General features: G+C 40.0%; 1 protein-coding gene across 1 annotated transcript in view; it reads left to right on the top strand.

Annotated features, from left to right (window-relative positions):
• Positions 1-206: 206 nt before the first annotated feature.
• Positions 207-17,327, top strand: part of LOC106896599 (pinopsin-like) — an 85,967-nt gene continuing 68,846 nt past the window's right edge. The window contains exon 1 of the mRNA XM_014956705.1: positions 207-638. Coding sequence (XP_014812191.1) covers positions 302-638 — 337 coding nt within the window. The 5' untranslated portion in view covers positions 207-301. The remainder of the gene's footprint in view (positions 639-17,327) is intronic.

Below are 17,327 nucleotides of genomic sequence, written 5' to 3'. Positions count from 1 at the left end.
ATGATCCTGGGTTTAAATAACAAAGATGAATTTGAGGTGATTGTTTGCTTGGTTTTGCTGCCCTGGAGTTAGCTGCAGAGTTGACCACTGGAAAGGCACGGTGCCGGAAAACAGTCCTGTGCTGCAATACAGCGTTTCGCATCTGCGTAAACGTTCAAGAGATATCTCAGCTGAGTGAAGATCGGAAGAATCCTGAGATGATTTGACCTGTAATGGAGGAACGTTTCTGGGAAACTGCTGGAGGACTTCAGCACAGGGCACCTGGTGTCTCTGACCTCACCTATCCGTGTGAAAGTCCAAAATGAACCACACTTGGCCATACAACCTGAGCTTTGGTGCACCTACAGATCCTGTTGAGGCAAGGCCTGGACTGTCACGAAATGGGCACACAATAGTGGCTGTTTTTCTTGGATTTATTTTGTTTTTTGGTTTCTTGAACAACTTGATTGTCCTCATCCTCTTCTGCAAGTTTAAAACCCTCCGTAACCCAGTCAATATGCTCCTCCTGAACATCAGTATCAGTGACATGTTAGTGTGCATCTCAGGCACTACCCTCAGTTTTGCATCTAACATCCATGGCAAATGGATTGGAGGGGAGCATGGTTGTAGGTGGTATGGCTTTGTCAATTCCTGCTTTGGTAAGAGTTCAATGATAATTCTCTTATCCTATTCTTTTTAACACGGGTACGTGAAGCAACTTGATGAGCTAGCTGATTGCTGCTTAGTGGTAAATAGGAAGACACTTTGATCGCCTTGTTATGGTGAAACACAAGTGAAATGCATGGTTTAAAACACTTTATGAAAGAGTAGCACAGATCTGATAAATATATCCTGACGTAGACTGTTTTTAGGAAGTAGTTGTTTTTAAGAGCTAAAAATGACACCTAGAAAATCACTGAAAGGAGTTTGACTAAGTATATGTATATATATAATACTTCCCTCTTTTGCCAGCACTGACCTATAGGCCCCTCAGTGCTGCTTCTGTCATGAACAAAGCCTCCTGAAAGTATTCCATTTACCATTTGTAATTATCTATCATCCACCATTTGTAATTATCTATCAATCTATAATATGAATTCCCTCATGTCCCAGATAATGACAGTTTTCATCATTACACGCTTTCTGTTCTCCCCTAAAGCAAAATCTTTATTTTAAAATTACATGCTTGCAGATTCAATAACAAATTAAGTCATAGGAATAGATTGGTCGGAAACAGTCAGAAATGTGCATCAAAGCCACAGTAAAATAGTGTTCAGCGTTCTTCTCCTGTTCAGACAAAACTTTTCCTGCAACCAGCTTTTGCACTGCTAGATTTAAGTGTTATAACTAAAAAATTATTTTAATTATTAAAAAAAGATAAAAGAAAAGGCAGAGTCAGGGGACTTCATCCCTTCAAGGTGCCCTGTCACTTTGAGAATTGCATCACCAAGGAATGACCCTTTCTGCATTTATTCCTACATTCAAAAAAAGGTCCACTAAACCATAAAGTGGCCTGCAGGTGCACATCTAAATGTGTGATCCCTATCTTTACCCACAATGAGGCATCTGATACAGCTCCCTCTTGCTTTGCTGACCTTTGTAGGTCCTTGCTTTGCTGCCTCCAGGCCACCAGGATAGGATCAAGCACATCCCTGTCTCTTCTTCCACCCTAGAGTTGCGGTGCGTCTCGAGCAGGCACTTTGGCATGTAAGGTGCTCCCACAACCCTTGATATAGAGCCAGGCTGTGGAGCTAAACCCACGTTTTCTACTTGTATTATGAGCTCTCGCTCTTTCCAATGATGTGGACTCTGGTACCTTTCCCTGCCTCAAAGGCGTGCTCCCCTACTGACAGCTACCTCAGCCTGGCAGCAGCCAGGCCCTGGGAAACTGCTGCTTTGCCCAAAGTGAGCTCTCAGGAGTTACCAGTGTTGTATAATATAAAAGCACTGGCTTTGGCCATCCAAGAATAGGTCCCTTTACCAACAATGCCTTGGCTTGTTATGGCGGTGTGTTTTGGTTTGGTCTGTGCAGAGCAGAACAACGTCTTTTTCTTCCATGTTTCCTTTCCATTTTGGTGAATTTTATGAATTCCAGTATTTCAGTAACTAGTCTCCTCAGGGAGGAAAATTTTAGGACTATTTTTTCTCCACCATTTGATGTAGCCTCTTTTTTATTATTTAGGGGTGGGAGAATAACATTTGAAGGGAGAGTAACAGAGTTATTTGTTTGAAGGATTAGAAAAAAAGTATGTTGAAGGTGCCCTTTGAGCCTACTGGCTTCTGTTAGGATATCTGTGTGTTACCACCCTGGGAACTATGGAATTAAACCAGCAAATGGGTAAGTTTTTCCTGGGGTGACTTGCTTATTGAATAATTCTTCTAAGTCAGATCTAAATCGGATGGCAGGAGTGAAGATTTCTGTGCTATTATGATATCTGTGTTCATGTGAGAGTTTCTGGGATAATTCTTCAAATCGATTAGATCATCAAGGAACAAGCCAGCAAACAAAAGCACAAAACCCAGAATGCCAAAGGTGATCTCAGCTCCTCTGAGTGGTGGTGGTGTTGTCAGCAGGGTGTCCTGGGTGGCTGAGACAGCCTAAATGCAAGTTGTTATTGACCTGAAGGCATGGAAACTTCTCATAACAGTGTTAAAAAAGTTATTTTTCAATTATTTTCTCAAGGTCTTGCAGTGCTCACAGTGTTTTTTCTTTCACTAGTGTGCATAAAGGGCATGCTGAAGAAGTTTGCTTACAGATTCATAATTAAAAAATGTTACCTCAAAAATAACATAAGTAAAAGAAAATAATCGTAAATAGTAGCATGTTGCCTAACATTTATCTCTATCGACAGGTTATATCTGTCCATAAATACCATTATTCAGCAGCTTTTTTGAATCTTTTTTTTATCCAAAGTGTGCTTAAAAAAGAGCTACTGTAGGTGTGCAGTGTGGTGATGGCTTTTCCAGGTCTTATAACACTCGAAAACAAAATGCTTATATATAGAACTATTTAAATTTTTTTGCATTCAGCAAGCAACTGTTCACTCTGTGCTGTAAGCATCAGAGTGAACATGAATCCATTGAGTGGAATGGTTAATTTTTTTTTATGGCAATTGGGAAGTGACGTGAGCTTTTTATTGAGACTTGCAGGTACTATAGCTAAAAGAAAAAAACAAATAGCACCTCATTCATTGTAGGATTATTTTTCTTGTCTTCTGTGGACTTTGGAAAAATTGTGTAAAACTTATCAAAGTGATTCAGAAACTCAAGAGGCAGAAAATAAATATATTCTGTATCATAAGGTGGCGGCTTAAGACCTTGCTGTTTGATGGAGTGTAGTTATTGAGAGTAAGGAAGCTTCTTATCAGCAAGAGGATTTTTGACACCTAAGTAGTCCAGGCCTTTGGTCTGATCACTGTGACTACCTTGTGAGTCGCAAAGCTGATTAGATTTATAAACATAAATGCAAATCCACAAAGACTACAAAATATTGTATGAGGCTATGGTATAAAAGGAGCGTGTAAGAACACAGAAATGACATAACTATATAGACTGGGAGGAGAACATTGGGTTGTTTACACTTTCTTGCAATCCCTTAGCTATTCTTAAAAAAAGCAGAAAATATCTTCTATTAGCTAAAAATTAGCTTACTCTCCCTTGTGCCTCATGTCTCATTTTGGCTTTTCAAGGCTAAGAGGAATGGTCCTAATGCTTGGGGTCCAGAACAGAGATGTGTAGTAGGAAAGGTAACTGAGAAGAAATGAAGTTGAACATCAAGCTTTGTAAGACACTTCAATATTCTTATCTGTTCCTTTTTTTTCTCATGGGATAGATCCTATCCTAGCAGGATAAACACCAGTATAGGGTCAGAATTTTGGATGCTGTCACAGTCACTGGCTTCAGTAGAATTGCACTCTCTTGTACCAAAAGAAAGTATATACCTGTTTGTTTTTTTTTTATTTTATTTTAACTGCAGTATTTTCCTAATTAATGAAGAAATTTTAAGTGGACAACTAATCTTCATGAATTGGTGAGTATTTGGTGATGTGTAAAACACACCTAAGCCAACTTCAAACTGTTAAAATATTTTTAAATGCAATTCATTCTTAAAAGGCTTCAGAGAAGGACTGTATTTTAGTGGCTATTTTCCCCCTCCCACTTCGTTTTGTGATGCTATGAAAGCCTCCTTCTCCCTGTTTAAAACTAAGTAGAGACTGAAGGTATTATCCCCCCGGTCTGTGGCCTGGATGAAATCTGAGCCAGTGCAAGTAGGAAGCTGAGATTTGTTTCAAATGTAAATGGATGATGAGAGATCACTCTTTTGTTTTCTCTAAAATGTTTTACTTTTTTTTTTTTAAATCACATAACTGCTGCCCTGGGAGGTGATCTGGAAAGCAGATCTGACTCTCCTCCCAGCAAAATCGACAGTGTAACGTACATTGACGTCGCTTACTATGGAACTGAACTGGAAGTTCTTTACTGGGCAATCCATTGCCTACCCCAGGCACTTAAAAACCATGAGCCAAGAACCAGGACCAGGGGGTTGCTGTGGGTACAATGGAAAAAAATATGGACAAAGTGTAGGTGTCTTGTTTATTTACTTGCTGCTTTCCACACATCTGCTTTGTGATTTCAAACCACTTACTGAAAGCAGAAGGTTTAGAAGCTGATGGGAAGTGCAGCTTCTGATCAATAAGCACGTAATGCGGATTTTAAAGGGAACATTAAATGTCATGAAATCTGCCATGGAAGCGTAAGAGCTGTTGGGTCTTAATCTGGGGGAACGTTAGGGATGGAGCTAGAGGAGGAACAGCATGGTCTGTTACCATTATAGATGATTTTGCCCTGGTGCTTATGCATGTTTGCAGCTCCGTCAACTAGGTCACTGCAGTGGAAACTGCACATGTCGCTGAGTTGGAGAAATGGGTGGATTTGCTAAATTTGCTCCCATTACCCACCACTTAGCCATGGCTTGACAAGCTCATGGTTATACATTTAAGCAAACATAGAAAGGGACACAGGGACAGGACACATTTTCCCAGCTGAACTCTGAGTAAACTTTCCAAGCAAGCTGAAATAAGAACTGTTAAATATATAATGAAATGATTAAGCATTAGATTTTAATTTAGGAAAAATACATTATTTAGTAACACACTCCCATAGAGACCATACACAAAGTGATACGCAGTCCTAAAATGAAGACTGTCATGCAGCTTTGACCATCTCGCACGTAATCTCTCCAGTGCCCTATTAAACTCTTCAAATCTCTGGACAGATGAAAACTTTCAGAAACATTTGCTCTTTTCCCAAGCTAATTGCACTAATGTAGGCTTCCCAAAGATGTAGTGCAGGCAAAATTCGGGCTCGAATGACTTCTGGAGTTCATTTTCAGAATCTCTACTTTATGCCATGCCATATCAGGATTAAATATTAAATAGATTAATTCACATGGGAAAGATGAAGCTTTTTCTGGCTCAGGAAGCCCAACACTAGATTCTGATGCTGGAAATGTTTCAGGGCACATCACTAGCAAGGATATTTTTTTGACTGTTGAACTCTTAGCTCATGTCTTCAAGTGTCTCCTGGTTGCTTTTTCTTCCTTCATGGTAATTAAAATACCTGGCAGTTTGCCTGAGAAGTTGATTCCGATATCCCATTTTTAGAAATGTATGAAGATTAGTGTTGTGTAAGTGAACATCGCTATGCAGGAGGACACAGAGATGGCTATGCCATGTGAAAGCTGCGTGATTCAAGACTTTGTTTTCCTGCACAGTGTCCCGTTTTTGTCCTGGATGTAGGATAGGGCTACGTTCTTAAACCTGTTTTAATTGAAGTAAGGCATGTATATGTGTCTTTATGTCCATTGATAAACCAAGGTCCTATCTAAATGAGAACTTTAATCTTTAGAAACCCCATAGGACTCAACTGTGTGGGTAGATAATCTTTTCAGTCATATTAAAGCAATTGTTGATTTATTCCCCTATAAACTGCCAGAGAACACACTGAATGAGAAATGGAGCTGATAACAATTTTGTTTTACAGTTCAGCTGCCTTGTGACCTTAAAAAAATAATTTTCTTCTTAATCCTTTACCTTGATTTTATATACCGGGGCTTAGACTCACTGCACTAAACTAAGGTACTTAAATTTAGAGTACAGACTTCTAACACTGGAAATGCTCTGCTTATGAGATGCTGTTGAGACCCCAAGTGAAATGAATGGCTCTTTTGTGGGAAGATACATTTATTTCGAGGAGTAAAAACATAATCTCCCTTGGCTTGATCCTGCAGACATCAGGCCTGTAATTTTCTGAGCCTTGATACAGCAGCTGAGCACCTCCCAACGCACCACCACTGTTAGCAGCTCCTCACCTGCTTACTGGACATGGATGGCTTCTTTTCCAGTGGCTTGGGATGAGATTAAAAGTGGTATTTCTATAAATAAAACTGATAGCAAGCACAACTAATCAGTAATGTTTAAGAAAAATTAGATCTGCATCAACCTCAAAAATATTCTCTGTTTGAAGTGCATAGACTCTGTTACGCCTGCAGTCAACATGACCCGTGCAGGCTTTCCCAGGTAGTTGTTTGGTATTAGAAATAGCCTGCAAAGGCAGAGGGAGAGGGAGAGGAGTCTGACTAATGGGAATAGGTCAAAGGTGCTTCCAATTCCTTCATCTAAAAAGGGAGAAATATTGTCATTGCCTAGAGGGTTTTACTTCTTCTAGTACAGTGTTTAAACTGATGGTTTGTCATGAATTTTTCCGCTTAATTTCAAGCACCTAAACGCCTGGTATGTGTTAGATTGTATAGTAAATGGCAACACAAAAGTACTTGTTCAGGAAATATGTAATCTGAATTCCTCTTTGGCATCCCCTCTCTAGGGAAACTAAAGTTAGTCTGATGTTCTTTTTATTTAAATAATTAATCAGTTAGATAGTGGTGTATTATTAAATATACTTCTGAGGGCAATATTTACATGGAAAAATGAAATGCTGAACCCTTTTGAGACAGATGGGAGTCATCTGACTAGAACCAGACATTTTCCAATCCCCCAGGCTCTTTTATAATCAATAGAAAAACAAATTTGTACTGCCAGCATGCAAATTGTCTGACGTATTTGAGCTATTCTCTTGAGGGTGATATGAGCAATGCCCGACAAGTGCCCCTTTATCTCCACTGGCTACAAAAGGAGCCAAAGCTCAGGGGCAGATATTTGCTCTGTATCTTTGTGGAGTCATGAGATGTCCCTCACAAATAGGGTGCTTATTGGTCCTTTTCTTATTCTGTCATTTTCTTACTTTTGCTTATAATTCCCTCCCCACTTCAGTATCCTCTTCCTGGATGTTGGGTTTATCATAGAATTGTAAAATAGTTTGGGTTGGAAGGCACCTTTAAAGGTCATCTAGTCCAACCACCCTGCAATGAGCAAGGAAGTCTTCAACTAGATCCGGTTGCTCAGAGCCCCATCCGACCTGACCTTGAATGTTTCCAGGGCATATCTGTCACATCTCTGGGCAGCACCTCTGCTAGTGCTTCACCACCCGCATCGTAAAAAATGTCTTCCTTACACTTAGTCTGAATCTACCCTCTTTTAATTTAAAACCATCACCCCTTGTCCTATCGCTGCTAAAGTTTTGTCCCTATCTTTCTTATAAGTCCCCTTTAAGTACTGAAAGGCTTTGAAGCCTTCTCTTCTCCATCCTCCAACTCTCTCAGCCTGTCCTAGTAGGAGACGACAGTGTTCTATCACTCTCATCGTTTCTATGGCCCTCTTCTGGACCCACTCCAACAGGCCCAAGTTTTTTTTGTGCTGAGGATCCCAGAGCTGGACACAGTACTCCAGGTGGTGTCTTACCAGAGCAAAGTAGAGGGGTAGAACCACTTTCCTCAACCTGCTGGCCACGCTTCTTTTGATGTAGCCCAGGATGTGGTTGGTTTCTGGGCTGGAAGCTTTTAATCCATCCAGTACCCCCAAGTCCTTCTCCTCAGGGCTGCACTGAATGCCTTCACCCTCCAGCCTGTATTGATACGGGCACCCGCCCAGGCGGCCTCTTGAACCTCTTGAGGTTCTTAGTTAATTTCTAGTTCTTATAGGCATTAGATGTGGTACAGTGTTGAAATCACTTGGAATAATTGTCCAAGAGTGAGTATTTGGAAGACATCTGTTGTGTTTCATGAGGAGATGCCCAAGTTTTGCTTCAGAGTTTACAATCCCACGTTCATCATATAGGGAAAATGCTGTCTGTTCTTCCTACGGATAATTTGTAGTGCAGAAGTGCTTGAAGCAGGGAATCAGCTTGGGCAAAAGTTTTGGAAAACCTGATAAAGAAGGAATCATGCTATGCAGAGAAAGTGGAAATGGAAGATCTAATGTACTTTGAACATTATTCCTGAAATCAACAGACTTCACCCTGGTAGGTGCTTTAATACCAGTTTAGGATAGGAGAAGGTCTTGCCTTTGTTATGGCAGAGCATCACCTAACATCCCATTCAATTTGCCCATGTTTTTAAGTCACTGCAGACCATGGGTGTTGATGCTAGCAGTATTAGGCCAGATCCTGTGGTGTGCAGTCGGTGTCTGTATCACCAGGCATGGTTGCTTCTTCCTTCCCTGGTCTGGGCAGCCCCAGCTGAGTCCCAACTCCATGCCATGCTGCAATGGGACTGTGGGGTGCACCAGAACCCCCCCATTTCCCTCCTCCTTGCCCCTCCCAGCTTTCAGCATGGCAGAAATTCAATCACATGGCTCAAACAGGAGCTAGAACATGCGTTGAACAGGTTGCCGATCGCCACGTGCCCTCAGCTTATCCAGCAGCCACGTGTAGGTTGAGTCATCACATTTTCCCTTGGCTGCCATCCTAAATGTTTTCTGCTGTGTTTTGTCATATGACAATCTAGACTCTATTTTCCTAATGCCTGAACAAAAGAAAACAGAAAAAAAAAATATGCAGAGATATCAACAGTGAGGGGTGGACAGCAGCTTGTGTACTTGTCACTGGGAAGTGGGATAGAAGGACAAACGAATTCTGTAAGGAATTCGGTAACTTCTTTGGCATTTGTTGTGCATAGCTGTCAGCTGTCCACGTAAAAAAAAATATTCTGCCCATGCACAAAGTCTGTTCGTGTGCAAGTGACTACAAATTTCTGCCAGTGTTTTATGCTTCCTTCCTGAGCAACCATGCTTGCAGTTCAGTCACATACGTTTGGTTCTGGGACATCACTTTAGGTTATGGCCACGTGTTGCAGAACACTAAGGGCTTTATGGAAGGAAGTACACAAATAACATCACTTTACATAGAGACCTGGAATAGGAGCTTAAAGGCAAAGACCACATCGGATTTCTTGCAAAATTATCCTGACAGTGAATTGAATCTAAAAGGTCATGGCTGTAAGCTGTGTTCGAGATGATGGAACAGCATTTCTGTCGGAGTTAAGTTTAATCATTTGCATTTGCAGGCCCTTTTCCCTAATCCTGGGTCACAGCATTAACCCAGGCAACGCTATGCCTGATGCTGGTTTTTCTATTATTTTAGGAAAAAGCAGAAACCAGCTGTGGCAGTAGTCAGGCCAAATACATGTGAAGAAATATGTTATTAAAATGTAGCTGGCTTTCTGGTCCCTCAGTGAGTAAAGTGAAATAAACTAGAGCCCATTAAAGAAGCAATATTCAGTCCAAAGAAGTATATTAGAGAACAATGGACTTTGCTCGTGAAAGTCTATTAAATCATGTTCTATATAATATGTTTAATGATCTCTAGTTACTCTTAAGACCATCTGTTTGCTGGCACACCTGAACAGAATTTAATAATTTTTTGGAAAACTTTTAAACTTTCCTTGTAGTGCCTTGAGAGGTGGACTCTCAGGGAGAGAGAATATTACCTCTGGCTACTTAAATCCAAGTTATATACTTAGTGGCTTTTTCTTAACTCATGACATTCATTTTCTATGTCCATGTCTTTTTAGGAAGCATTTAAGCAGAATGCAACATCTTCCACTCCAGTAAGCAAATGAATAATTACAGGCTTTTCAGTGATAAAAGGGATTGGTATAGTTTCAGATAATGACACAATAGTAGGTAATAACTGTTCATTTTCCCTCTTTTTCTTAGCCGTGCCCAGTACTTCACACTTAAAGGAATCACTAGGGGTGGACTGGTTTGGTTTTGTTGTGCTGTTAGTGTGCCTGCCATTTTTCTGATTAGAAATGTCTATTAAGGTGAGAAAATAATTTGCAGTAGTTTGTTAAAGGAGTGTGCTGACATGGAAAAATAAGTTTCTTCAAAAGCTGGAGCTATCTTGTTTACATTTATATTTTTCTAGGTATCAGCACTAGCTGAGAAACTGTTTCTGAAATTACAGCCTCTACAGGTTCACAGGCCACTTAACTGTTCCTGTTGATTTCACAGCTAACATAATTCACCTACCCAGGTGCCTCCTGTTGCTGGAGGGTTTGTGGGTTTTGTTTTGTTGCGGTTTTTTTTGTAGTTCTTTTTTTGATAGTAAGTCAAAATAACCTCTGGCTGCTGTAAATTTTTCCATAACTGATACAGGCAGGATGAACATTTGATACCTGCGGACAGCAAATGCAAGGGAGCACCACCCCAGAGAGATGGTTCCTTTCCCAGACATCCCAGCATTACTTTTCTGCGGTGTCCCTGTGCTTTGACTCCCGAGTGTTTTGGGACCTGGTTACCCCTCTCTCTCCCTATGCTCTACTAGCCCAGCGTAGATCAGGGGAGGCAGATGAGTCAATGCTCACCCCATACAAGGCTGAAGCCCCAGATTCCCCGGGGGTGCCTAACTCCCCTCTCATCTCTTGGTGGTTCAGAGGGTAAAGCCTCTAATCAGGGTCACCTGGGCACCACCTTTAAAACTGCTGTGCCAGACTTTGTGGCCTTTGGCTGAAGGTTTCTCATCTCAGCTATCAGCATCAGACTCAATTGCTGTAGGCAATTTCAGCCAACAACTCCTCCCAAAACGTAGCAAAATTACGTTACTTCTCCTGTTTGTGGTTTCTTAAGCCCTTTTCACAGACAGACAATCTTTTCCTATGGCCAGATACAAACTTCTACTGTTCCTTATGCAAGTATAGCAGCTACAGTGCAGAAGGTTAGTGGCTCACTGGGGTAAGCTATAAATCTTCGCATATATTTCATAGTGTTTTATTAGAGGCAGATGTTCACTATGTGCTAATTATCTTGTGTTTTTGTTCAATTGTATTTTCTCTCCTGATTCTTTCCTCCCAGCATTGTTTCTATTGGTTTCACTAATGCAATCCAAAGTAGATAGATAACTATCAGAAGAAGGGATCAAAGGGAACAGGCTTCAGATGAGTCTGTTAGATGGAATAGATGAAAACTGTTTTATGCTGAATTATTTTTGTAGTGATTTATAACAATAGAAGTTTGTTCAGGACAAAATAACGATCAGAAAATAAATGCGAGAAAAAAGCAGACTTAATTGTGAAAATTTTTTATATTTTTTATAAATTCAACAGCAATGTAAAACTTCACTTAGATTTTGAATCTTAGAAATTATAAGAGTCCTAATCATTAGTTAATTCACATACATGGGATTTTATTGCCAGATATCTAAGTGTTGTCCGAGTCTAGTACAGACCTCTGAGATAGTCCTGAAATAGCACACTAACATCTGGCAAGATTTGCTTTGAGCTAAGAAATAGTATGAATTTTACAAAAACATTGATAATCCCCTTTAACTTGTCTTTATGAAAATTTAAGAACACACAGTAGTTGAATACGGTTGGGTCTGCATTAGACTTAATTCTTTGGTGCATATGCACATTGAAGCATTATTGTTTGCCAAATTTACAGTTTGTGGGTAATTCCTGTTCTGCGTTCAGGCTGCTCATGAAGTTGCCAGGGGACCTCTTTACACTGACACATTTAATCACCCTAATGAAATTATGCAAGCTGCTGCTTTGCAGCAAGCAGCACAAGGCAGAGTCTCCTGGAGCGGGGATCTCGTGGGGTGGTCGGGAGTGTGAGCACCACATGGGAGCCTAATTGAGCTGTCTGTATCAGTGGGAGTTCAGCAGGAGTTAATTAGAAACAGTTCTTGGGTAGGAAGTAATATCATAGGATGAGGAGGTACCAATTCTGCCTCTTAATGAAAAGGTGGAATACCCACATGGGGTACGTGGGGGTGTATTATGTATATGTTTTCTACACTGACTACCATGCACAGAGAAGCTCATCTCCATGCAAGTCTAAAAAGTCCCTGTGGTTTGCCTCAATTTATCTGAACTGCCAAAGTTTGGTCTGCTCAGTTTTCAGAGAAAGAGTGTGTGGCAGCAAGAGGGCCGAGGTCCAGCAACGACTGTGTGATGTTGAGGATTCCTTTACTGTGTGTATTTCCTAAAACTGAAAGTGTATTTCTATTTAATATCCTTGTAAGAGGCAAAGATTGCATCAGAGGAGTAGGTTGAAAGGCTGCCAGATAAATATGCCAGTCAGGATTTAAATGGACTTTTTTTAATGGGTAGAAAGCAGGTTATGAGGCAAGACAAAGCCATAGCTTAATATTCTTTGTGATAAGAGCAGTAGACATGCCACCATCTGGTTTGCTCCATATAACAGTTCTTCACTATTGGTCAGTGCATCAAGGGGTGTTTAACAAGGAATTTGAGGATGAGAATGAGTAGAAGTTTTACAAATGTTAATACCTTTCCTGGGGTTGCAGGCACTCGGACCTTTGGGAAAGAAATATTAATGGTAGATACAAGTAGGTAATGGCCTCTTACTGTGCTGTAATTGTTTCTTCTTAACATTTTAATAATTAAATAATAGTTGTGCCTTGCAAAGTGTCGTGTATATCTCTACTAAGTTTTTGCCATTCAAACATTTTGCGCAGCTAAGCTTCTGAAATGCTAAATTTAACATTAGGATAATGTTAGGATAAATCAGTGTTAGAATAACGTTGGATAAGCAGCATCCAATGATATTTTTCCAGTATATAGTCCCAGCAGCCTGTGATTTGTGGTGTGGGGACTTCATCCCTGAAGTAGTGCTGTTGAGTCTCATAAGTCTTCCTGGATTTATCTACCAGTCTGCTTGCTTTCAGAAAAACTGCAAAAATTTGGTATGCACAATAGAATATGCTTAAGGGGGTCCACTTATTAACTATGTACTGAGCAAAAAAGAGTACCTTCCTGTTTGTTAATTCTAAGTCTGCAACCTGATTATTTAATTTGAAAACCCAGTTCTTGTATTATGAGAAACACTAAATAACCTTCCCCCATTTGCCTTTTCACATTTTTTCTTATTTTCTCTGTTGTTTTTTTTTTTTTCTAGTAATCCCTGATGTTTGCTTTTCTAAATGCTGCTGAGCATTGCTGCTTAGTGGAAGTGGTTTGCATAAAGCTAGCTATCCTAACTCTCCTTGCAGAGCAGTAAGTCAATCAGAAACAATTGCTGTGTATTTAAAGCTAGGACTGTTTTCCTCCACATATGGCAGTTTACATCAGTATTGTATTTCATCTGCTCAGTGACTCAGTTTCATGCGGTTGTTCTGCAGTACTTTGCAGTCAGCTTCTGTTGATTTTGAGTTATTCATCACAGTATAATCAGCAAACTTCACTCTTTACCATCTTTTCCAGACCATTTATTAATGTGATGAATAACCCAAGGCCTAGCACAGATCCATAGGGGACTTTGCTGGTCACAGTTTCCACTGAGAAAACTAATTATTTTCTCCTGTTCTTTACTTCCTGCCTCTAATAAATTATTTATCCACGTGAAGATCTCTGTTATTGTGAGGCAGCTTACTATCCTTAAGAGCCTTTGGGCTAGTCAAAGCTGTTCAGAAATCTAAGTAGACTTTATCGAATGTTTCACCCTTGTATGCATGGCACTGGCAAGGACCTCTAATGAATTAGTGAGGGATGGTTTCCCTACACAATAGCTATGCTGGCTTCTCCCAGAACACTGTACCTCCTTATATATCCACTACTCTAGTCTCTAGTGTAATTTCTATCCAGTGTTGCAGATTAGTCTCAGCTGGATGAAATGTACTGCAAAGGATTTCTGTCTGCATCAGTTACAAACCATTTCTTAATGGACGTAGCAAAAGATTTATTTCTTCTTCTCTGGTCCTTCTGAGGGGTTAAGGAACGAAGAATACCACTTTTCCTCACTGCACTGTCCTTTAGCCAGCAAAGTCGTCTTGGATAGAGATAGGAGCAGCCTTCTCCAGTCTTTCATCCCACCATAGAATGTGAGGTTGTTGGGTTGAAAAACTGCCCAAGAAACTCTTGGCCCGAGGGCAGTGTAAAGAATGATCTACATATTTTGACGTTGCATTAATATTATTATTTACATATTATTTATATATTATTTATCACCAGTTAATGGCTAGTTATTTTAAAACACAATTTGACCTCTGGACCTTATCGCAGAAACTTGACTCAACTCTACAAGAGTAGATATTTGTAGTGTGTTCCATCTCTAGGAATGGTAACTGCCAAAAAAACCCCAGATTATAGAATTTAAAAATTTCTAGAAACGTACCTTTATTATTAAAAATGAGCAGTTGCATTCAGTGGAAAAGCAGAGGCTCATAGGAATGAAGTTAACTAGGTGTGCTCTGGTGGAAGATTGGCTCCCTGGCTGGCAAATACATTGTAATTTCATGTCTTATTTTGCTTGGTGCTAGATCCCATACGTAGATAAACCCTGAGACTGTGTGCTACATGTTACATCTGTGCAGGTGCTCAGCGTGAAGGAAGGTCCTGGGAATCTCCCTGCGATTGGAAAGCAAAGGAGCGGTCCTGGCAGGAGCTGGGGGTCCTGCAGGACAGTGTGGGCAGACATGGGGATGCTGCCCTGTACCTCACCACCCTGAGTGTGTCCTCCTGCTATACCAGCACTATACATCCATCTCTGCTTTCTGCGTGCACACAAGCCCTTAAGACTTCTCCTGAGATGCTGCTGTACAGGAGCTCCATCTAGTGCTGATATTATTTCTTATTCTGACTCCTACGGCAGCTGGATAAATACGCTGATAGGGAGGCAGCCAGATTAGGAGGCTGAATTTGCAAGTGCTAGCCTGCTTTCCAGAATGCAAAGGGATCCTGCATAACGTATGGAAAGTGAGATTGAAATTAATATTCGGGGTTTTTTTGTACTGTGCTGGTGTCATTGAGATGCAAAATAGAATTCTTTGCTATATTTATGCCACTGGGAATAGTTGTTGGTTGGTTGGTTGATGGATAGGCATATTAATAACATAGCAGAAAAGCATAGTACTACTCGGTGATGCACATGAAGTCACAAGATACACCTAAGAATTAAAATTGCCCTTAAAGCACAATGTATACACATTTAAAAATTCAGCGGGAGGGAGAAAGTAAAGAATTATTGAGTTGTTTTATTTTTCTGTTTAGAGTAATACATAGTGTCTGTACTGAAGATAATCACCAAACACAAAAGAAAGGGTATGTCATACAAAGGAGGAAACAGAGAAATGACTGTTGAGAAAAGAGTAGGAAAGATTTACTGAACAGGACTGGTAACGTTTGCTGACCAATTTGTCCCAGCAGTGATTTCACAGTGATTTCTTTCAAGCGTAGAGTTAAACTGTGACTCCCATTAGAGTTAATCAGGACTAGAATTCTTTGGGGAAAGGAATGATTGCCTGCTCTAATGGACTCATGACTACAAGTCATCTAAGCAAAAGAAAACAAATAATTACAGGCATTAGATAAATAGCGATTGGTGTATTTACTTCTATTCAAAGTGAATTGTTGATATTTAAAGTAGCTTGTATTTTGAAAGCCTAGGCTGCTAGCATTTAAGAACTGGTTGTAACTGCTAATGTGTAGCAAATGATAGTGGGAAATATTTTCTCAATTTCAAATCAGTAGAAGTGCTTTTAATGCTTTAAAAATCAAAAGGAAATGGTTATCTGATCACTAACATGTGGGAGCATTCAACTAGAATAAGATTCACCAAATGCAAGAATATTTGATTAATTTGACCATTTATTCTGTGTTTATTATATAAATATTTAATAGGCATATCCAAATATAGCCAATAACATCTTGGAAGCACACTCCGTTCTCAGCTGCTTCTGCCAGTTATTGAGGCATCCATCCATTCCTCTGCAGTTCGTATCATTTATATTAGCCCTGAACTTTTCAGGAGTTGTTATATTCACATTGTGATTTTGCTGTATCCTAAAATGATTTATTGTGATTTGTTTATTCGCTGAAGTATAGATACTGAGCTGTAAAGTTCAAGCAAGTCAGACTAGTACTGGTTGGTTGTCCACCAAGGCCAGTGCTCACTTTGAGTCTGTTCATCCTAACTCTGGAAAGTCTTCTAGGTTCAGTGGGCTTTCTTTTTAACCCTGGAAATATTTGGGGTATTCTGCCAAAATTTATTGGCAGCTGGATTTTGGGCCATTAAAAAAATGTATCTCTTTTTTGTTTGGGAGGGGAAAGGAAAAAATGGCTAGTATTCTGAGAGCTAGAGAGGAAAGAACAGCAGCCACATATGTCTGCTACTCTCCATGCTTGTTTGCATCCCTTGCAATCCTTGATAAAGATGATTTTGTGAAAGTCTACATTCACAGTTTCTTACTTCTTTCTCTCTTGGATTTGCTCATTTGATGCTACTTTCCCACTAGCACCAGTGGCTGTGGAAGCTGTTAACTAACTTAACAAACTTAACTGTGCTCTGTTAGTTTAGCTGAGTTTGTTTAATTCTGGGTTGCCTATCCCAGATTTTGCAGGCTGATCAACATTCTTATTGCCACTTGTGGCAATTCAGGTATCATGCAAGAAGAGGAGATATAACCTGCAGAAACTCACTGGAGACTATATGAGATGATAGGTTTTTCTTTATCTTAACTATGGGAGTTAAATGTATGTTATAATACTCAGAGCTAGAAAGCAAAATGGAATAATTTTTTTTTTTTAAACAATTAACAAGTTTTGTTCATTCTTCCCCCATGATGCTGTGCCTCAGTAGCTTCTGATTTTTTGCAAAAGTGCATATTCTGTGGGGAGGTCAGTGATCAAGTCAACAAATCATAGAAATGCTCCCCCCCCTTCTGCACAGTTAGTCAGCTTTTGAAAGTTTCTGCTTTCATCATTATAATATTCTTACCTCCTCACCTGTAAGGAAGTCTCTGATGGCAGCAACTGCTGTGGTGGAAATTACTGTATTTTTGCCAAAGAAATGCTTTGACTTTAAGGTAAGCAGGAGCTCAGGAGTTTTCCTTACTAGTATTATTATGAACTAGTACATGAAAATGGAATCAAAGCTGATGATAGAATAAATTGTTCCATGTGCACTCTCATAAAGTCTCTGATGCTGTGGCAGCTG

This window comes from Calidris pugnax, unplaced genomic scaffold (assembly GCF_001431845.1).
Source record: "Calidris pugnax isolate Ruff unplaced genomic scaffold, ASM143184v1 scaffold318, whole genome shotgun sequence".
Lineage (NCBI taxonomy): Eukaryota > Metazoa > Chordata > Aves > Charadriiformes > Scolopacidae > Calidris > Calidris pugnax.
This window is presented reverse-complemented; position numbering and strand designations above follow the sequence as displayed.